This window comes from Giraffa tippelskirchi, chromosome Y (genome assembly GCF_054371585.1).
Source record: "Giraffa tippelskirchi isolate mGirTip1 chromosome Y, T2T-mGirTip1v1.2.pri, whole genome shotgun sequence".
NCBI lineage: Eukaryota > Metazoa > Chordata > Mammalia > Artiodactyla > Giraffidae > Giraffa > Giraffa tippelskirchi.
The window spans coordinates 11,190,677-11,214,079 of NC_137290.1; the positions used below are offsets into that span (position 1 = coordinate 11,190,677).

General features: G+C 44.6%; 1 protein-coding gene across 1 annotated transcript in view; it reads right to left on the bottom strand.

Annotated features, from left to right (window-relative positions):
* LOC145537700 (uncharacterized) overlaps positions 1–23,403 on the bottom strand; it is a 73,048-nt gene continuing 49,645 nt past the window's right edge. Inside the window, 2 exon segments of the mRNA XM_081568549.1 lie at positions 1–953; positions 8,186–8,278. Coding sequence (XP_081424675.1) covers positions 1–953; positions 8,186–8,278 — 1,046 coding nt within the window.

A 23,403-nucleotide genomic window follows, 5' to 3' on the forward strand; every position in this document is an offset into this window, starting at 1 on the left:
TCAACAGTAATGGCACTCCAGGGGCTTCTCTTGAGAATGGAGTTGGTAATGTTGAGTGAGGCAGGAGGGTCAGCTGAAACACTTCCCACACAGCTGGCACTGGTAAGGCCTCTCCTGAGCGTGAATCCTGTAGTGCTGGATGAGGTGCGACCTTTGATGCAACCTTCTGCCACAGTCGCAACACTGACGGGCTCTTTTTCCAACGTAGTCGTGCTGCCGCTTATATCCAATCAAATACATCTTGTCTCGGGGTAACTCACATGGCAGGGCTCTTGCTGCTTCGTGGGCTTTGAGATGCTGGAGACGATGCACAGCCTGGATGAAAGCTTTGCCGCATTCGAGACGCTCACGGCAGTCCTGCCTCTGAACGCTCACGCGGCCGTAGACATCTGCACGCTGGGTCAAGGACTTCCCATCCCAGTGAGTCTTCTGATGCCTGCTGAGGCGCGGCATGAGGTAGAAGGCCTCTCCACACCGTTTACATACAAAGGGCATCTTCCCCGTGTGGATTTGCTGGTGCTTCTCCCGGCCTCCTCGGGTACTGAAGTCTCTCCCACAAAATTCACATCTGTAGTGTTTGTTCTCTTGGAGGAAAAACGAGTTGTGGGCCAGGCAGGACCTGGTGCAGACTCCAAGAGTACTGTGCTCCCGGGGACCCTTTCCTAGCAGACTCTCCGATGCTTTCTTACGTTCTGAGCTTTTCTCTAGTTGATCACCCTCGTGGCTTCCTTCCTGAGCGAGGGTCTTGGGGTCACTCATTTTTATGGGACTCAAAACTTGTGCCGGCTTGACCTGGTGTGACTCCAGTGGATCATCAGCACAAGACTCTCTCGTGTGGGCACACAAGGAGTCACCTGCCTCCAAATCCTTTATTCCTGCCCCCGAGGATGATGTCTCTACAGGCAGGCTTTGCTCTGGAGTTAGATCTTTGGTTTCAGATTGGTCCTCACAACCTAAAAGAAATGTAAAAGGTCCTCTACTATTTTTTACTCAGAGAAAAACATCATTATAGTAGAAATAGAAGAAAGAGACCGAACATCACAAACACATTAATTAGTACAGAGGTTTGAGAGTTGTCTGGGGATGTAAGGAGAGAGTGGGAGAAGGATGCAGAAGACAGCAACCAAGGATAGGTGAAGGTGAGGCAGAAAAGACCATCTAGGAGGACTGAACATTGACAAAGATGCCAGAGGCACTGACAAGAGAATGAGAAGGAAACCAGAGAAAGACGGGGGACTGGGGTTTGGCTGCAACTTTCACACCATGCTTGGTACATCATTGCTGTTTGTAGGAACTAGTATAACTGTGGCCATAAATGGATTCTATTATCAGGTCAATCCAGGAGATACCGTACGATGCAAGTCAGCTTTCACTCTTGTAGGACTCTTCCGATCCCTTAACCAGCATCTCAGATCTCAAAGAGGGGAAATGTAAGAGGTAGCATTTCTTGAACTGATCTTGTTAGGCAACACTTTTTGTTTTTTTGTGTTGTTTTTTGTAAAGAACCCCTATTATCATAATTCTGTAGGACTATTGGGGAAACACTGGAGTACCCCGGTCAACACCTTCTCACTCAGAATAAAGCAAGAGTACTCCAACTCTTTTCTTGGCTCCCAATCTCTCATTTTACTCATTCAATTCAACATTTATTAAACGCTGATTCTGAGCAAAGCGTTATCCACCTGGATGTTCATAAGTCTGTATAGAGACTTATCCTCCAAACGGGGGGAGGGGGGACGGGAAGGGAAGGGAGGGGTCCTCGAGGGGGAAGGAGGGTTTTCTAGGGCGGGAGTCCTTGAGGAGGCCAAAGGTGTGTCTGAAAGGGAAGGCCCGTGGGGTCCTCGAAGGGGAGGGCAGCGGTCCGAGAGGACGGGGAGGGTCCTCAGGGACCAAGGAACGCGTTCTTGGGGGTGAGAGCAGAGAGGCCATAAAAAGGGAGGGTCTGTGGGGTCCTGGGGCGGGGAGGAAGGTGCGACGCGGGAGGAGGAGGGCGGGTGGAAGGCCTTCCGGCCGGGGAAGCATTGGCAGGAAGCCGGGGCGTGAGCAACAGGGAGGCCGCCGCGTCCTCCTCAGAGCTGACTTGGCCCGCGCGGCCTCCCGCACCCCTTCCCCTCAGGGCCGCTACTTCGCGCCTCACTTTCCGTCGACTTCCCCGCGAAGAGGAGCGTCTGCCCCGGCGGCCCTGAGGGGACGCCCGCACCTCCCTGCCCGCGAGCCGGGCCCTCACCCCCAGGGCCCCTCCCTCGCGTCCGGGCCCTGGACGCCGCGCGCTCACCTCGCAGACGGACACCCTCGCCTGACGGAACCTCTGCACCTCGCTCTTGCAGAGCAAACCCGCCAGGCAGGCGCTACCAGCGGTCTGCGCATGCGCCCTGTGGGACGGCCGGTGCAGAAAGCGCCGCGCAGAAAACGCAGGCCGCTTCTGGCCGGCTCCGCTGGGCGGGCCCGCGAGGACCACCCGGCCTAGAGAGGGCTGGGAGGGGCCGGAGGACTACTTCCTTTAGATGCTTTACGAGTTTTGGCAGTGGTTAGCACGTGGTTTAAAACGGTTTCAAAATAAACAGTATGCAGTGAAAAGCCTTCTCACTTTGTGCCACCGACGAAATTCTCATGCTATAAAACCACGGAACACTCAGGTGACCGGTGCAATTATTTGAATACGTATGATTATTAAACTGAATAATTATGCAACTGTGAATAATTATGAAAGCGTGAACATGTTTTCAGTGTCCTTCCACAGTGTCTTTGTGTATATGAAAATAGAGATACATGCGTATATACATATGTGCGTTATACACACATGTCGTTATCATTGATACGTATTATACATATCTATACTATAAATTCGGTAGATATTTACCTGTAATAGATATAAATAGTTTAAAATATAAAATATATTTTCTAAATAAGAAGTGTGACGATGTAACACAACCTATAATGTGACACAGTGTGGTACATACTGTAGCTTAAAATGTGTACTCAACTAATATAAGTACTTCCTTGATGGCAATATAAGGCTTCCCTGGAAGCTCAGTTGGTAAAGAATCCGCCTGCGATGCCGGAGAGTCTGGTTCGATTCCTGGGTCAGGAAGATCCGCTGCAGGAGGGATAGGCTACCCACTGCAATGTTCTTGGGATTCCCTTGTGACTCAGCTGGTGAAAAATCCACCCTCAACGCAGGCAGACCTGGGTTCGATCCCTGGGTAGGGAAGCTCCCCTGGAGACGGGAACACCTATCCACTCCAGTATTCATACCTGGAGAATTTCATGGACTGTCGAGTCCATGGGGTCTCAAAGAGTCAGACACGACTGACCAACTATAACAAGTATATCATGATGCCACGCAGATTCATATTATATGTAACTATATGTCTGTACAAATAGAGTAGAAACATTTTTAGTTTGCAAAAATACTCATAGTCTCGTTTCCTACCTTTTTTATACAAAAGGTGGCAGACTGTACCCATTGTTCTATGCCTTCAATTTTTCCTATCTCAGAGACCTTTTCATATCAGTACAAAGAGAATTTGCCTACTGTTTCTGAACAGCTGTTTGAATTCTGTTGTACTGTTGTTGTGACTTGATTTATTTACCCCATCCCTGACTACTGGGTGGCTGAGTTGTTTTCAGCCCTTTGCTACCAGTATTCTGTGCAAAACTATGAGCTTCAGCAGTTCTGCTGCTGTGTAAACCTTCTGGGAAGATAAATCCCCTGCAGTGGAATTGTTGAGCCACAGTGCACATGTGTGTGTCATTTTGACAGAGATTTCTAAGCTGCCTTCCATAGACGCTTGCCTATCAGACCCCCACCAGCCTGTGTGAGCAAACCTGCATTCTCAGTGTTATAGGATGCTTTTTCAGGTTTTCCAAAACTAGGGTCGAGAAATTTTTCAGGAGCAAGGTAGAATATGTTTTCCTGTGTTGAGGAGCCATTTGTATTTAACTAAAGAACATTTATCAGGGCCTCGAGATACGTAGGGAAAGTATAGTGAAAGGTGCAATAAGTATTTTAGTCATTGTGATGTTGATTATGGTGATGATGGCATAATGGTTAATATTCTTGACACTGGTCTTATACCTGTGACAAAAACTAACTCAAAGTGGATCAGACACCCAAATGCAACACCAAAACTAGAAAACTCCAGGAAGAGAACTTAAGAGAAAACCTATGACCTGAGATTTGGTGATGGCATTTTAGGTATACACGTGCAGCTCACAAACCCCTGGTGTGGGGGATTCCCCAGAAGTGCCCTTCTATGTATTGTATCTGAAAACCTGCAATTTGGAGGTCATTCAAGCTCTCTGAGCCTCAGTCTGTCCTTCTAGACTAAAAGGACAGCAAGTTACTAAATGTAAGGATTAAAATATGTAGAGGTGGATAATGTTTTCTTCCACGTGCTGAGGGTCGCTGGGTGCGTCTGAAAATGAATCAACAAAGACACATTAACTGGAGACAAGCTTACAACTTATTTTAATATGTTTTAAGTGACGCAGGAGCCTTCCTAAGGAAATGAAGACCTAAAGAAACAGACCTGAGTATTTCAAACTAGGTTTGATGAGGTGGGGACAGTTGTGGAAGAATATGATCGGTTAAGGAATAAGAGGTGAGTGTAATAAGCTGGCAGAAACTTAGCAAGGCCTGTGTGTTAGGCTTCCTCTTGGAAGTGTTCCTCACCCTTTGGAGATAAGAATGCTCCTTTCCTCCTGCTATAGGCAGGGTACCTCTCCCATGATGGGATTATGGCTTGTTTCATGGAAGAAGGGGGAAGGGGAAGAGAGTGAACCTCTTCCTTCCGCTGTTTTCTCAAACTGCTTCACCTTCAATATGCCAGGTGCCATATTTTGGGGTGAGGTATCCTGAACCCAATCACATGTCAAATGATTAAAGTGGTGTCTGAGATCCATACAGGCAGTTTATATCTGTTGGCTTCAATTTTATTAGACGACTCTTGACAGTCCCTTAGACTGCAAGGAGATCAAAGCAGTCAATCCTAAAGGAAATCAACTCTGAATATTGATTGGAAGGACTGACATTCCAGCTGAAGCTCCAATACTATGGCCACCTGATGTGAAGAGCGGACTCCTTGGGAAAGACCTGAGGCTGGGAAAGACTGAAGGCAAGAGAGGAAGGAGGTGGCAGAGGATGAGATGTTTGGATGGCATCACCGACTCAATGGACATGGGTGTGAGCAAACTTTGGGAGATGGCGAAGGAGAGGGAAGCCTGGCGTGCTGCATCCGTGGGATAGCAAAGAAGTGGACGTGACTCGGTGACGAACAACAACAGCAACCCAAAAAGTAAGAAATAACAGTGGTTGAGGGAGGAATGGAGATAAGGGGGAAGCAACAAGGACGTTCCCAACAGGGATCGCTGATTCCGGATTAGAAGTCAGTGAGGAGTTAACACAGCTTGGGGTCCAGAGGAAAAATAGGTCAACAACCCAGCTTGGAGGGTCCCAGGGAGTCATGCACTAAATGTCAGACTTGATGCAAAGCTCTCTGTTGTGTACATTTCCATCTAATTAAAGAAGCAGACATTTTTCTCAGAATCCACATGAAACATCCAGAGGTCAGGAGACTCCCACCTCTAAGTCACACACATACCTTAAGTGCACGTCAACTTCTTGGAAATTCATATCTTGTTCTGGATCTTGTTTTTCTCCCTTGTTCTTATTTTCTAGGCTGAAGGTAACTCACGAATATTTTCTTATGTGTGGGTGTCTTGTCCAGGGTGCCTGCCAGGGGCACCACACGAAGTCAAGTGTGAAAAAGCTGTATGTTCAACATATGGTTGCTGAGAGGAAGGATGCAGGGAAGGGATGGTTAGGGAGCGTGGGACAGACATGTACACATGGCTGTATTTAAAACAGAGAACCAACAAGGACCTGTTGTGGAGCACAGGGAACTCTGCTCAGTGTTCAGTGGCAGCCTGGATGTGAGGGGAGTTTGGGGGAGAACGGACACATGTGTATCTGTGGCTGAGTCCCTTTGCTGTCTGCCTGAAACTATCACGGCATTGTTAACTGGCTATAGAAAATAAAAAGTTAAAAACTTCATGTTCAATTTATTAGCAGCACCTCTTAAGAGATCATAAGTAGGAGGTCACATTGTCTTAAGTGGTTTTCTATCTCCTTATGTTAAAATCCGAGCAGCGAGAGTAGATAAAGGGATTATATATTCATACATATTAAGATGTCACAATATGTAATCATATAAAAGCAATTTATGCACATTTGAATCTTGATTTTCGTTTGCTGAAAGAAAATACTATTAAGATAAAAAGGAAAATCATCCCCCTGAACATGGTATTACCCCCGTGGTTCTTGCTCCCATGCAAATATTTTACTCAGTCACCATACCTTTATACAACTTAAAAAAAAAACAAACAACTTTTTGTTTGTATTGAGGTATAGCCAGTTAACAATGTTGTGATAGTTTCAGGTAAACAGTGAAGGGACTCAGCCATATGTATATATTTATCCATTCTCCCCCAAATTCCCCTCCCATCCAGGCTGCCAGGGAACATTGAGCAACGTTTCCTGTGCTATACAGTAGGACTTTGTTGGTTATCCATAAGTTTATCCATAAGAACAAACCGTAAGTTTGTTCTCTAAGTCTGAGAGTCTTTCTGTGTTGTAACTTCATTTATATTTCATTTTAGATTCCACATATGAGGGATGCCATATGATATTTCTCCTTCTCTGTCTGATTTACTTCACTCGTTATGACAATCTCTAGGTCCATCCATGTTGCTGCAAATGGCATTATTTCATTCTTTTTAATGGCTAATATTCCATTGTACTGTGTACAACTCTTATTGTATGTGTATATTTTATGCTTTGCACAATTTATTATGTTGTCTCTTTTAAATTAGTATCCCTAAGATCTAATAAGAGTACATCCTGAGAAATGCCGGGCTGGATGAAGTACAAGCTGGAATCCAGATTTCTGGGAGAAATATCAATAACCTCACATATGCAGATGACACCACCCTTATGGCAGAACGTGAAAAAGAACTAAAGAGCTTCTTGATGAAAGTGAAAGAGGAGAGTGGAAAAGTTGGCTTAAAGCTCAACATTCAGAAAACAAAGATCATGGCATCCGGTCCCATCACTTCATGGGAAATAGATGGGGAAACAGTGGAAACAGTGTCAGACGTTATTTTGGGGGGTTCCAAAATCACTGCAGATGGTGTCTGCAACCATGAAATTAAAAGGCACTTACTCCTTGCAAGGAAATTTATGACCAACCGAGACAGCATATTTAAAAGCAGAGACATTATTTTGCCAGCAAAGGTCCATCTAGTCAAGGCTATGGTTTTTCCAGTAGTCACATATGGATGCGAGAGTTGCAGGGGGAAGAAACCTGAGTGCTGAAGAATTGATGCTTCTGAACTGTGCTGTTGGAAAAGACTCTTGAGAGTCCCTTGGCCTGCAAGAAGATCCAACCAGTCCATCCTAAAGGACATCAGTCCTGGGTGTTCATTGGACTGAACAGTCTCTCTGTATAGAGACTCTATAATCAGGCTATAAATGTACAAAAGGAGAGTTTGGGGAATTTCATCTGGGAACAGAAAAAGATCAGGCAGGGGAAGGCATTAGGGCTCAGCAAGCAGTGAAATGGGCGGCAATCTTATTCTGAGCAGACACTGACTATGGAAGTACACAGTCCTGGGGAGCAGCAATATAGGGTTCTACTAGGAGTATCTATGAGAGATGAAGCTGGATGTGACTTTTGGACCAGACTGGGACAGATTTAAATGTTTTGCTAGAAGTCTGGATTTTCTTTTCGGAGTGGTAAGAACCTGATGTGTGCTTTGTAACGTCAACTCCCTGAGGGCTGGAAAGAGCAGTGGTATCACACCAAGGTTTTTGCTTGTCTCAGTGACAGAGGAAAGACCTCTGATTTCTAGCTGTCAGGGGAAAGGCACAAATAAATGCAGGGGCTTGAACATTAGAGGATACGGAAACTGGCCTCCCTGGAGCTGAGCAGGAGAGGAAGAGATGAGCTTCAGAGAGGAGATAAAAGAAGTACTGAGTGAGCATGATGTGGCGTGACCACACGAGCCCCTAAGGTGAAAGCACCTACCGGCCCTCTGCCTAAGCTGAGTGGGCTCTGAGGACCAGCTCCCAGCCCCTGCTCACTGACCAGGGTTGTCTCCCCAAGATCCCGGTCTCACGGCTCACCTTGACATGTCACTGCACTCCCGTCTTCCTCCCTAGCATGTGACCCCTCCTCTTCCAGCTGTGAGATAATGTCAGGTTTAGGGAACTGGTACCCTGTTGAAGAAGGAGACTTATAACTTGGGGATTCTGTCCTGTACCCTCAGGAACTCCCAGCCTGGTTTCTAAAGGCTCTGAGATAACAGGCAAGTGCAAATTTACACACAAGAAAAATAAAGCCTGTTTCCAAAGATTCTGCCACTAGGGACATATGCCAATGTCTGGAAACAATTTTGGTCATCATGGCTTACCGAGGGAGACCAGGTTCCTGTAATTTTCCAGCATCACCTTCCGGTAGAGCTTCCTCTGAGAAGCACTGAGGTAAGGGTAATTCCTCTGGACTGAAGTCCACAGCCACATCCTCGAAAGTCACCAATTCCTGAAATACCAGATATACTCCTAAATGATTGAAATCCGGAATTATCCCAAAGAGGGGGAAAGGTATCTGATAAGAGGGGACTGACCATGAAGCACACCTTCAGACAAGCAGAAAGACTCTAATCCAAAGGTTTCAGGGACCTACAAGGGTTTCTTTCCTTTAAGTCTTTCTCATTAAAATGTTTTCTTCTCTGCAATCACCCTCTTGTTTCTTTCAGTCTTCTAACTTTATAGAGGCTTTCAATGGCTAAGTCAAAAATCTTTCTTGGGAAACGTCACACTGCACTTGAAAATATGTGGGTTATTTTCCAATATCTTTTGCTATTAACTTCTATCATAATTCCACAGTGATAGGAGAACAGAGTGTATATGATTTCAATACCTTCAGGCCATGAAACTTTTGCACTTTATGTTCCTGGATATGTTCCAGGGTCTCCTAGTTTATAGTCCATGGGAACTTGAACACAATTTGGATTCTCTTGTTGTGTGAAAACTATATAAATCTGAAGTTATGTCCAATTGGTTCATACTGCTTTTCAGATCTACTATAGACTTCTACCTTTATTCATTCCATTAATTTTTTGAGTTTGATATTGGAAGTCCAACTAAAAATTGTAATTTATCTACTTAAAAATAATTCTAATTTATAGTAGAACTTCCCCCATAGCTCCCTCATAGCTCAGTTGGTAAAGAAGCTCCCTGCAATGCAGGGGACTTGGGTTTGATTCCTGGGTCGGGAAGACCCCTGGAGAAGGAAATGGCAACCCACTCCAGTATTCTTGCCTGGAGAATCCCATGGACAGAGGAGCCTGGCAGGCTACAGTCCATGCAGTCACAAGAACTGGACTTGACTTAGCGACTAAACCACCAACCACCACATAGTGGAACTATATGTAACTTTGTTCTGAACTCTCCAAGCCTCCTGCAAATGTGTTATCATAGTTTCATAATTTAAAACATGAAAAAGAAAGAGAAAAAATAAGTATATCTTTCTTTTGTCTTGAAGTCTGAGAGAAGTGGGAATATTTCTAAGACAGCTCCTGCTGCGAATTTCTAGAGATCTGTGTGGGAGGAGAAAGATCCTTTTAAGTTCCTTAATAAAGAGAGAAAAATGCAAATAAAAGCTGAGCAGTATACCCCAATCCCAGGAAAAAGAGACAGTTGGGTTTACGTTCTGGTTCTCTCTTACAAGCTCTGTGAGTGTGGATAGGTTAAGCCTCAGTGACTCATCCACAAAACACAAACAGCTCATAAATATGCAGAGATGGCCAATCTTATAATAAAAAAATGCATTTCAAAATGACAAAGTATGACTTTATACTCATTCAACTGTCAAAAATTAAGACGTTGGACAATACCAAATACTGTCGAGAAGAGGGACTCTTGGTGGTGGTGGTGTAGGACTGATGTTGAAGCTGAAACTCCAATACTTTGGCCACCTCATGCCTACAAAATCTTATTTTAAGTTCCTCGTGCAGAGTTTTCTGACTTTACAGATTGTTATTAGATTACTATTTTAGATTGACCTGCTCAATGCACTTTGATAGATTGTCTTCTCTAACTGGAATAGACGATCGTCTCCCAAGTCTATTTCACTTGCGATTTTATTTGATTCTCTTCTGGGGTAGAGGTCTGTATTTGAAACATTCAACCTAAATAATGGAATCAATAAGAAACATGTTTAAACTTACAAATCTTAATAAACTCTGGACTTGAAGACAGATTATTAAGATCCTAGCCCTTGAAAAAATGAAGTATATTGTTTACAAGTTAAAACCACCAACTTTGGGTGTCCACCCAAAGATCAGCTAAAAAAAAACATCATCAGCTTCTAAGAAAAGCATACCTTTCCATGACTTATGTGGCCAAGGAACATCAAAAAGGAAAAAAAAAAGAAAAAAAAAAACGAAACAGCAAACAATGTAATCTCAGAGGTCTGCACAAAGGATAGCAAATAGCAGCAGAGAGTGGCATTTTACCTTAAGAGAAACTGAGGCTAGAGTATGAATATTTTTCCCTTTCCTTTTCTTGGCGAGTGGTAGTTGCTATTCTGTGGTGGGAATGTTTTCCATCAGATTCCCTAAAAGCAGAGCCCATGTTTGCTACTCACAGGACTCAATGGTGAGGGTTTTCCAGGAGAAATGGAATGAGGGAAGCAAGATATAGCAGAGGGAAAACAAAATCTAAGGTCAAGCAGAGACCAAGTTGCACCAGGCTTTATCTCACTTTGTATTAAGGCATTTGCTTCCATGTCACTCAGTCAAAATTTCACCCATAGATGTGGGATTTTCACCTCTTGGATGAGGAGGCTTTCATGTGACCAAAGGCAATTTTCCAGAACAGGGAACCTTTCACAAAGATTAGTGGCCAGGATTTATGGAGTTGAGGGGTGCCTAGTGAAAGGGACCTGAGTGGTGCACTATAATAGGTATAGTCTGGTGCGGTCTTCCCAGCAGACCACACTGCCTCTCGTTTTTACCACTGGTCTTCCTACTTATTGTATGCCTGTATCCGAGGTTACCTCTGACCCTTGGGCCACTAAAATTTGCCATGAAGCAACCCACACCCATATATTATAGGAGTTGGAAAGTGTCAGTTGCTCAATGGTGTCCGATCTTGGCGACCCCATGGACTGGACCCCACCAGGCTCCTCCGTCCGTGAAATTTTCCAGCCAAGAATACCGGAATGGGTAGACAGTTCCTTTGTCAGCGGATCTTGACAAAGGCACTGAACCTGGGTCTCCCACGTTGCAGGCAGGTATCTTACTGTCTGAGCCGTGCACATCAAGTACAATGAGAATACCATGCATGTATTCCACTGACTAGCCGCCATACTCAAAGTCCAAGGTCCGGGGTCCAATTATCCTATCGAATGGTTCCTTTAATGGCTGCTACTAGTAATCCAGGTTCTAAAGTCAAAGTGAAAGCTGCTCAGGTGTGTCTGAGTCTTTGCGACTCCACGGACTCAGCCGCCCATGGAATCCTTTAGGCCGGAATACTGGTGTGGGTAACCTATCCCTTCTCCAGCGGATCTTCCTCATCCAGGAATTGAACCGGGGTCTCCTGCATTGCAGGCGGATTCTGTACCAACTGAGCTACCAGAGAAGCCCAATCCGGGCAGTAAGGTCAACCTCTAAACTGCATGCCCTATTACAAAGTGATGTGCACAGAATTAGATACGTACGAATAAGAAGGCTTCTAAGGAGCAAAATAGCCAAGTGGTTGGTATTGAAAATATCTATATATGAAAGAGTTGAGAGGTTCCAGGGAGATGTCTTGATTACGAAGCTTGCAGGAAAAGGAAAAAAAAAATGGAAGACAGACCTTGCAGGCCCACATTCATTCCATAATTCAGCTCCAACAGCTGAAATCGTTATCTATTGCATACACTATCCTCTGAGGCAGAAAAGGTTAAAGCTTAGAGTTTGGCAACTGCTAATCTGATCCAATTGCTCATCTAATCCACAGACTGGGAGCTGACTGTGGCTCAGATCATGAACTCCTTATTGCCAAATTCAGACTGAAATTGAAGACAATGGAGAAAATAAGAAATCATTCAGGTATGACCTAAATCAAATCCCTTATAACTATACAGTGGAAGTGAGAAATAGATTTAAGGGACTAGATCTGACAGACAGACTGCCTGATGAACTATGGATGGAGGTTCGTGACATTGTACAGGAGACAGCGATGAAGACCATCCCCATGGAAAGAAATGCAAAACAACAAAATGGCTGTCTGAGGAGGCCTTAAAAACAGCTGCGAAAAGAAGGGAAGTCAAAAGCAAAGGAGAAAAGGAAAGATATACCCATGTGAATGCAGAGCTCCAAAGAATAGCAAGGAGAGATAAGAAAGCTTTCCTCAGTGATCAATGCAAAGACATGGAGGAAAACAACAGAATGGGAAAGGCTAGAGACCTCTTCAAGAAAATTAGAGATACCAAGGGAACATTTCATGCAAAGATGGGCTCCATAAAGGACAGAAATGGTAGGGACCTAACAGAAGCAGAAGATAGTAAGAAGAGGTGGCAAGAATACACAGAAGAACTGTACAAAAAAGATCTTCACGACCCAGATAATCACAATGGTGTGATCACTCACCTAGAGCCAGACATCCTGGAAGGTGGAATAAGTGGGCCTTAGGAAGCATCACTACGAACAAAGGTAGTGGAGGTGATGGAATTCCAGTGGAGCTATTTCAAATCTTGGGAGATGATGCTGTGAAAGTGCTGCACTCAATATGCCAGCAAATTCGGAAAAACTCTGCAGTGGCCACAGGACTGGAAAAAGTCAGTTTTCACGCCAATCCCAAAGAAAGGCAATGCCAAAGAAAGTTCAAACTACTGCACAATTGCACTCATCTCACACGCTAGTAAAGTAATGCTCAAAATTCTCCAAGCCAGGCTTCAGCAATACGTGAACCATGAACTTCCAGATGTTGAAGCTGGTTTTAGAAAAGGCAGAGGAACCAGAGATCAAATTGCCAACATCCGTTGTATCATCCAAACAGCAAGACAGGTCAAGAAAAACATCTATTTCTGCTTTCTTGACTATGCCAAAGCCTTTGACTGTTTTTCCATGACAAGTTCTAACAGCTGCTTCCTGACCTGCATACAGGTTTCTCAAGAGGCAGGTCGGCTGGTCTGGTACACCCATCTCTTTCAGAATTTTCCACAGTTCTTTGCGATCCACATAGTCCAAGGCTTTGGCATACTCAACAAAGCAGATAGGTGTTTTTCTCGAACTCTCTTGTTTTATCGATGATCCAACGCATGTTGGCAATTTGATCTCTGGCTCCTCTGACTTTTCTAAAACCAGCTTCAACATCTGCAAGTTCACGGTTCACTTATTGCTGAAGCCTGACTTGGAGAATTTTGAGCATTACTCTTCTAGCGTGTGAGATGAGTGCAATTGTGCAGTAGTCTGAGCATTCTTTGGCCTTGCCTTTCTCTGGGACTGGAATGAAAACTGACCTTTCCCGGCTCCTCATGAATAGTATGAAAAGGCAAAAGATAGGACGCTGGAAGATGAACTCCCCAGGTCACTAAGTTCGTAACGCTGTCCAGGAGGCAGTGATGACAACCATCCACAAGAAGAACTGCAAAGAGGCAAAAGGTTGTCTGAGAAGGCCTTTCAAATAGCTGAACAAAGAAGGGAAGTGAGAAGCACTGGAGAAAAGGAAAGATGTATCCACCCGAATGCAGAGTTCCAAAGCATGGCAAGGAGACAGCAGATAGCCTTCTTAAGCATTCAGTGCAAAGAAATACAGGAAAACAATACACTGAGGAAGACTAGAGGTCTCTTCAAGAAAATTAGACATACCAAGGGAATATTTCATGCAAAGAGGGGCACAATCATGGACAAAAATGGTATGGACCTAACGGAAGCAGAAGATACTAAGAAGAGGTGGCAAGAATACATAGAAGAACTACTGACAATGACCGAGATAACCACGATGGTGTGCTCACTCACCTGGAGCCAGACTTCCTGGACTGACAAGTCAACTGGGCCTTAGGAAGCACCAGTATGAACAAAGCTAGTGCAGGTGATGGAATTTCGGCTGAACTATTTCAAATCCTAAATGATGAGGCTGTGAGAGTGCTGTACTCCATATGCCAGCAAATTTGGAAAACTCAGCAGTGGCCACAGTACTGGAAAAGGCCAGTTTTCATTCCTATCCCAAAGAAACACCACGTCAAAGAATGTTCAGACTACCAACAGTTGCACTCATCTCACACATCAGGCAAAGGAAGGCTCAAAGTCTCCAAGTCTTCAACAGTAAGTGAAACGAGAACCTCCAGATGCTCAAGCGGGACTTTGAAAAGGCAGAGGAACCAGAGAGCAAATTGCCAACATCCGATGGATCACAAAAAAGCACGAGAATTCCAGAAAAACACGTACTTCTGCTTCACTGAGTACGCTAGAGCCTTGGCCTGTGTGAATCACACCAAGCTGTGGAAAATTCTTAAGGAAACGCTAATACCAGAACACCTTACCTGCCGCCTGAGAGATCTGTATGCAGCTCAGGAAGCAACAGTTAGAATAGGACGTGGAACAATGGACTGGTTCCGAATAGGGGGAAAGGAGTACGTCAAGTCTGTATAGTGCCACTTTGATTTTTTAAGTTATATGCACAGTACATCATACAAAAGGCCGGATTCGATGAAGCACAACCTGGAATCAAGATGGCCGGGAGAAATATCGCTAACCTCAGATATGCAGATGAGACTACCCTTTGGCAGAAAGCGAGGTGGAACTGAAGAGTCTGGCCTGACGAGAGTGACAGTGGGCAGTGAAAAATCTGGCTTAGAACTCAACATTCAAAACACTAAGATCATGGCAACCGGTCTCATCACTTCAGGGTGAATAGAAAGGTAAACAGTGGAAACACGGACACGTTTTACTTTCCTCAACTCCAACATCACTCCAGATGCTGAATGCAGCCATGGGATTCAAACACCCTTGCTCCTTGGAAGAAAACCTATAACACAGCTAGACAGCATATTAAAAAACAGAGACATTAAACTACTGACAAAGGCCCATCCAGTCAAAGCTATGGCTTTTCACATAGTCATGGACGGACGTGAGAACCGGACCATAAAGAAAGCTGAGTGCCAAAGAATTGATGTTTCTGAACTGTGGTGTTGGAGAAGACTCTTGAGAGTCCCCAGGAATGCAAGATCAGCCAGGCAGTCCTAAAGAAAATCAGTCCTGAATGTTCATTGGAAGACTGATGCTGAAGCTCCAACTGTTGGCTACCTGATGCGAAGAACTGGCTCACTGGAAAAGACGCTAACCCTGGGAAAGCCTGAAGGCAGGAGGAGAAGGGGATGAGAGAGGATAAGATGGTTGGATGGCATCACTGACTCAACGCACATGAGTCTGAGCAAGCCGGGGGGAGCTGGTGATGAATAAGGAAGCTTGGTGTCCACGGGGTCACAAGGAGTCGGACACGACTGAGTGACTCAACCGAACTGAACTGAATAATGCTTACGAGAACAGTCCACTATAGCTGAGTCCTGGCTCCAGCTCTATTAAGTATTCTAAGTGTTGGAACAAGTCTGATATAGCAAGTCTCCAGCAAGTTCCACACAACCCCCCAAATATCTGCTGAATTTCTAAGTGGTGACACTGCATGTAGTCTAGTCTAGTACGTAGGCAACGGCAACCCACTCCAGTACTCTTGCCTGGAAAATCCCATGGACGGAGCATGGTGGGGGTCGCCAAGAGTTGGGCACGACTGAGCGACTTCCCTTTCACTTTTCACTTTCATTCATTGGAGAAGGTAATGGCAACCCACTCCGGTGCTCTTGCCTGGAGACTCAGGGACTGGGGAGCCTGGTCGGCTGCCGTCTGTGGGGTCGCACAGAGTCAGACACGACTGAAGCGACTTAGCAGCAGCAGTATGCTGAGGCATTAAGATTGTAAAAGCTCACTGAGGCCAGCGACCACATTTCTTTATTAAATTTGGAAATACGTCCCCAAGGCCTGCAGGCATGTCTGAAGCAGCTCCCACCACCTCAAAAAGCCAGCTTGTAGCTCATAGATCTCCCCTTCGTTCTCCTTTCCAACTCCCTCCATCATATCACCAACCTGTAGCATTCTCTGTCCTTGGCCTGGGAAAGATTCTCTGTTCTTGCAGTCCTCACTGTCTTCCACGAGTCCCCATTTACCGTCCACATTTTGGGCTGCCTGCTGACTGACCGAAAACCTTTGAGGAATGGAAATTAGAGGTTGCAGACAGGCCTGCAGTGAAATTTATTAAGTTCCATAGAGGGAACCTGCACTTCATTTTAGCTAGGCTGAGTGTTAGTAGTGATTTGAATCCTATTGACCTGATCATCTGGGAGATCAGCATTTTCTCTCCAAAACTGGCACTAAAGGCTTCTATATGGCTTCACTTTGAGTGTCCGTCTTCTCCAAGGCCTACTCTACCTGTAGTGTGACCTCCAATTATTCTCAGTTGAGTATGCCTTGGGCCTGATGTGCTGCAGTAGAGAGTCTTTCGGGCGTGGCTAAGGTGGACGGTGGAGAGGTCTTGCTAGCAGAGTTTCTCGAGCTGGTAGAGGACTTGAAGTCTATACTCTTTGTCAATACTGGGGACATGCCCCTGGCATGGCTGCAGGTGTTAATGGTGAGCTTGTGTGGAGCTGTGGTTTTGCTGCTCATAGAGGCCCTTGTTGGGGTTGAGGACCATGCACCTCTCCATGGGTTGGGGCCCTTCAGTCTGGACTAGATTGTATTCCTGTTTTGTTTTTGCTTTTTTTTTTTTCCAGATATGTAGTTTGGAAGCTAGAATGGTGACCTCTTTGGGGGTCCCAGGAATCCAGAGGACTGGAGAGAAGAGTGGCGGCCACAGACAATAGACTCTGCCATGGAGAAGATGACACCAGCAAGCCCACCTGGCCAACTGTGTGGGGGACAGGCCCAGGCGGCTCCAACAGTTTGGGTGGCCTTGTGCCAGTACTCTTGCCTGGAAAATCCCATGGACGGAGGAGCCTGGTAGGCTACAGTCCACGGGGTCGCTGAGAGTCGGACACGACTGAGCAACTTCACTTTCACTTTTCCCCTTCATGCACTGGAGAAGGAAATGGCAACCCACTCCAGTATTCTTGCCTGGGGAATCCCAGGGATGGCGGAGTTTGGTGGGCTGCGGTCTATGGGGTCACACAGAGTCGGACACGACTGAAGCGACTTAGCAGCAGTAGCAGTAGTGATCCTCTAGGCTGCCTCATGGCTGCTGAAGCCTACTGTCTTGGTGAGGGGAGGTTTAAGGAGGCATGGTGACCATGACATCACAACAATGTGATTTCACTAAAGCGACAGGCAACAATGCCTTGGGCACTACCATTTGCCACCTAGGATTTAGAAAGAGATGTATGGGAAGGATAAAAGGAGAGGACTGTATCTTTTTCACGAGGACAGACTGCCTTCCTGATGTGCGTATCTTCTTCTACCACCTCCTGTGGATTATGCTCATTCTGATATTTCATAGGCCAACTTGACCCATGAAATAAGAATACGTTCTAGCCCAGCTGAGTCTCTAAAGAGGCACTGAAAGCTCTTAGGGAGCATTAGGAATCTTTAAGGATTTTCAGTTGATGGGAAAGAGAGTTCTTAGCCATTTTCCATTCCCTGAAAACACATGTAAGAAAAGGACACCTCTTCTGGAACTGACTTCTTTTCAAGAGAAAGTGCAGGTACTGGTTTGCTAGGGTTGCCATAACAAAGTGCCCCACACCAGGCAGCTTCAATAAATGTTTTCTCAAACTCCTGGGGATCGAGTCAGTAATCAAAGGGTCAGCACATTTGTCTTCTTCCGGCGTCTCTTTTGGATTGAGACTGGCCATTGTTTGCCTTTGTCTTCACATAGTGATGTCTCTGTGTTGTTTGTGACTGATCTCCTTTTCTTATACAGTACCAGTCGTATTAACCCAACCACCTATATAGAGGCCCTATTTCCAGAAAGGGTCAGAAAGAAATTATAATTTATGCAGTACGACTACATATAAAATACAGAGAGTTAGAGCTTCAACATACACACTTTGAGAGAATACAGTTTATTCCATGATATGGATTTTTGTTCTTTCCACTTGGTACTGCCGTATCTGTCTCCCAGAGTTCAACCTACGAAGTAGGTCTCCACAACACAGAAAACAACTGGTTAAGAAAAACGGATTGTCCAGGGGTAATACAGATGAAGACAAAATTCAGAATTTATAACCAATCTAGAAATCCTCTCCTCAAAGACACAAGGGAAGGAAAACATTCTATTTTTGAGTAAGTATTAAACCATAATATGACACACACATAAGAAGCAAATTGCTGAACGATGGAAAAGATAAAAGATATACTCTATATATGTATCCTAGCAAATCAGTTCATGACAACGTTTTCAAAATAATAAGGAGTCCTCAAGGAAGACCAGATGACAAACTTTGTCACACTTTTTCCTAAATTCACCCGGTAACTGCGGGAGCTCTCAATGTCTGCTAACGTGCCTTACACAGAAGAAAAAACTGCTCATATTTTTATGACTGCATGTGGTTTTGAAATGAGGCATTCTCTCAAGAGAGTCTGTTAACCTCCATAGACTTGAGAGATAAGGTGTTACTGTAACCTAACACCCCTGTACCCAACATCCTTGGCCCAAGCAATACCGAAACATTAGAATTTAAAGCCGAGATATGTTTTGTTGCAGAGCCGTGCATGGAGATGGGTGGCATATGCCTTTAAAAACCTCAATCTACCTAAAGAAACAAAAGACCGACATATGGAAAAGTATAAAGCACTGATGAAAGAAATCAAACAGGACACAAATAGATGGCGAAATATACTGTGTTCATGGATCAGAAGAATCAATATGGTGAAAAGGAGTATACCACCCAAAGCAATCTATAGATTCAACGCAATACCTATCAAGCTACCAGTGGTATCTTTCAGAGAACTAGAACAAATAAGTTCACAATTTGTATGGAAATACAAAAAACAAAAAACAAAAAAACAAACCTCGAATAGCCAAAGCAATCTTGAGAAAGAAGAATGGACCTGGAGGAATCAACCTGTCTGACTCCAGGCTGTTCTACAAAGCAACAGTCATCAAGACAGTATGGTACTGGCACAGAGATAAGTCCACGCACCTATGGACACTTTATCTTTGACAGAGGAGGCAAGAATATACAATGAAGACCAGACAATCTCTTTCAGAAGTGGTGCTGGGAAAACTGGTCAACCACTTGTAAAAGAATGAAACTAGAACACTTTCTAACACGGTACACACACACACACACACAAAACTCAAAATGGATTAAAGATCTAAACGTAAGACCACAAACTATAAAACTCCTAGAGAAAAACATAGGCAAAACACTCTCTGACACAAATCACAGCATGATCCTCTATGACCCCCCTCCCAGAGTAAACAAATGGGACCTAATTAAACTTAAAAGCTTTTGCACAATGAAGGGGACTAGAACCAAGGGGAAAAGCCTGCCTTCAGAATGGCAGAAACTAATAGCAAGCAAAGCAACTGACAAAGAATTAATCTCAAAAATACACAAGCAACGCCTGCAGCTCAATTCCAGAAAAATAAGCGAGCCGATCAAAAAATGGGCCAAAGAACTAAGCAGACATTTCTCCAAAGAAGACATACAGATGGCTAACAAACACATGAAAGATGCTCAACATCACTCATTATTGGAGAAATGCAAATGAAAACCACAATCAGGTACGATCTCACACCGGTCAGAATGGCTGCTATACAAAAGTCTACAAACAATACACGCTGGCGAGGGTACGGAGAAAAACGAACCCTCTTACACTGTCGTTGGGAATGCAAACTTGTACAGTCACTATGGAGAACAACGGGAGTTCAGTTCAGTTCAGTCACTCAGTCGTGTCCGTCTCTTTGCGACCCCATGAATCGCAGCACTCCAGGCTTCCCTGTCCATCACCAACTCCCGGAGTTTACCCAAACCCATGTCCATCGAGTCGGTGATGCCATCCAACCATTTCATCCTCTGTTGTCCCCTTCTCATCCTGTCCCCAATCCTTCCCAGCACCAGGGTCTTTGCAAATGAATCAACCCTTCGCATGAGGTGGCCAAAGTATTGAAGTTTCAGCTTCAACATCAGTCCTTCCAATGAACACCCAGGACTGATCTCCTTTAGGATGGACTGGTTGGATCTCCTTGCAGTCCAAGGGACTCTCGAGAGTCTTCTCCAACACCACAGTTCAAAAGCATCAATTCTTCGGTGCTCAGCTTTCTTCACCGTCCAACTCTCACATCCATACATGACCACTGGAAAAACCATAGCCTTGTCTAGATGGACCTTTGTTGGCAAAGTAGTATCTCTGCTTTTTTTTTTAAATACATTTATTTATTTTACTTGGGGGCTAATTACTTTACAATATTGTAATGGTGTTTGCCATACATTGACATGAATCAGCCATGGGTTTACACGTGTTCCCCATCCTGAACCCCCCTCCCACCTCCCTCCCCATCCCACCCCTCTGGGTCATCCCATTGCCCCAGCCTCGAGCATTTGCCTCATGCGTTGAACCTGGAATGGTGTTCTGTTTCACATATGATAATATACATGTCTCAATGCTATTCTCCCAGAACGTCCCAACCTCACCTTCTCCCTCAGAGTCCATAAGACTGTTCTATCTCTGCTTTTAAATATGCTATCTAGGTTGGTCATAACCTTCCTTCCAAGGAGTAAGCGTCTTTTAATTTCATGGCTGCAGGCACCATCAGCAGTGATTTTGGAGCCCAGAAAAATACAGTCTGATGCTGTTTCCACAGTTGCCCCATCCATTTCCCATGAAGTGATGGGACCAGATGCCATGATCTTAGTTTTATGAACGTTGAGATTTCAGCCAACTTTTCCACTCTCCTCTTTCACTTTCATCAAGAGGCTCTTTAGTTCTTCTTCACTTTCTGCCATAAGGGTGGTGCCATCTGCATATCTGAGGTGATTGATATTTCTCCCGGCAATATTGATTTCAGCTTGCATTTCTTCCAGCCCAGCACTTCTCATGATGTACGCTGCATGTAAGTTAAATAAGCAGGGTGGCAATATATAGCCTTGACATACTCCTTTTCCTATTTGGAAACAGTCTGTGGTACCATGTCCAGTTCTAACTGTTGCTTCCTGACCTGCATACAAATTTCTCAAGAGACAGGTCAGATGGTCTGGTATTCCCATCTCTTTCAGAATTTTCCACAGTTTATTGTAATCCACAGAGTCAAAGGCTTTGGCATACTCAATAAAGCAGATAGGTGTTTTTCTCGAACTCTCTTGCTTTTTCGATGACCCAGCAGATGTTGGCAATTTGAGCTCTAGTTCCTCTGCCTTTTCTAAATCCAGCTTCAACATCTGGAAGTTCACGGTTCACGTATTTCTGAAGCCTGGCTTGGAGAATTTTGAGCATTACTTTACTAGCGTGTGAGATGAGTGCAACTGTGCAGTAGTCTGAGCATTTTTTGGCATTGCCTTTCTTTGGCATTGGAACGAAAACTGACCTTTTCCAGTCCTGTGGACACTGCTGAGTTTTCCAGATTTGCTGGCATATCGAGTGCAGCACTTTCACAGCATCATCTTTCAGGATTTGAAATAGCTCCACTGGAATTCCATCACCTCCACTAGCTTTGTTCGTAGTGATGCTTTCTAAGGCCCACTTGACTTCACATTCCAGGATGTCTGGCTCTGGGTGAGTGATCACACCATCGTGATTATCTGGGTCGTGAAGATCTGATTTGTACAGTTCTTCTGTGTATTCTTGCCACCTCTTCTTACTATCTTCTGCTTCTGTTAGGTCCACACCATTTCTGTCCTTGATCGAGCCCATCTCTGCATGAAATGTTCCCTTGGTACCTATAATTTTCTTGAAGAGATCTCTAGTCTTTTCCATTCTGTTGTTTTCCTCTATTTCTTTGCACTGATCGCTGAGGAAGGCTTTCTTATCTCTCCTTGAACAACGTGAAGATTTCTTAAAAAACTGGAAATAGAACTGCCATACGACCCGGCAATCCCACTGCTGGACATACACACTGAGGAAACCATAACTGAAAGGGACTCGTGTACCCCAATGTTCACCGCAGCACTGTTTACAATAGCTAGCACATGGAAGCAACCTAGATGTCCATCGGCAGATGAACAGAGAAGAAAGCTGTGATCCATACACCCAATGGAATATTACTCAGCCATTAAAACGAATGCCTTAGAATCAGTTCTAATGAGGTGGATGAAACTGGAGCCTATTACACAGAGCAAAGCAAGCCAGAAAGATAAAACACAAATACATCACATTAACGCATATATATGGACTTTAGAAAGATGATAACGATGACCCTATATGCGAGACAGCAGAAGAGACACAGATGCAAAGAACAGACTGCTGGACTCTGCAGAAAAAGGCGAAGGTGGGATGATTTGAGAGAATAGCATTGAAACACGTATATAATGTGAAATAGATCGCCAGACCAGGTTCGATGCATGAGACAGGGTGCTCAAGGATGGTGCACTGGGATGAATGACCTTGAGGGATAGGATGGGGAGGGAGGTGGGATGGAGGGTCAGGATGGGGAATGCATGTACACCCAGGGCTGTTTCATGTGAATATATGGCAAAAGCCACCACAATATTGTAAAGTAATTAGCCTCCAATTAATACAAATTTTAAAAAAGAGGTAAAAAAGCAAGCTTAGAAAATATTTTAACAGAGTGATAATAAAAACACAGTATATCAGAATTCATGAGATGCATGTCTACAAGGGCTCATAATTTTAAATGCTTGTATTAAAAAAGAATAAAAGCCTAAACCAATGGAAAAAAACAAAAACAAAAACAGAACTCCCTCAAAGCTTTCAGCACAGACTACATTTAGGAAAGGTGAGGAAGGGTTGTGATTAGCTGTTGCAAACTTCTTGCTGTCCCATCTTGTGTTCTTGAGGTAAGGTGGTGGTCAGCTAACTGTGTTCCTGTAATCCTCGAGGGAAGCAAATATTATTCCCGATTCCCTATTTCCTGAAAGGAAAGGTAAGGGGACGGGGTCCGTTACGACTGCAGGGGCCCCAGGCACTGGGGAGATGAACACGCACCCCCAGAGAGGATTCTCTCGGGTTCACACAAAAAACACGGATGCAAGTCAGCATCCTTGATCTCAAACGATGTGCCTGGACATCAGACTCTGTTAAATAAGGACTGAAAGTGAGGTCGCTCAGTCATGTCCAACTCTTCTGCTACCTCATGGACTGTAGCCCACCAGGCCACTCTGTCCATGGGATTTCCCAGGCAAGAAA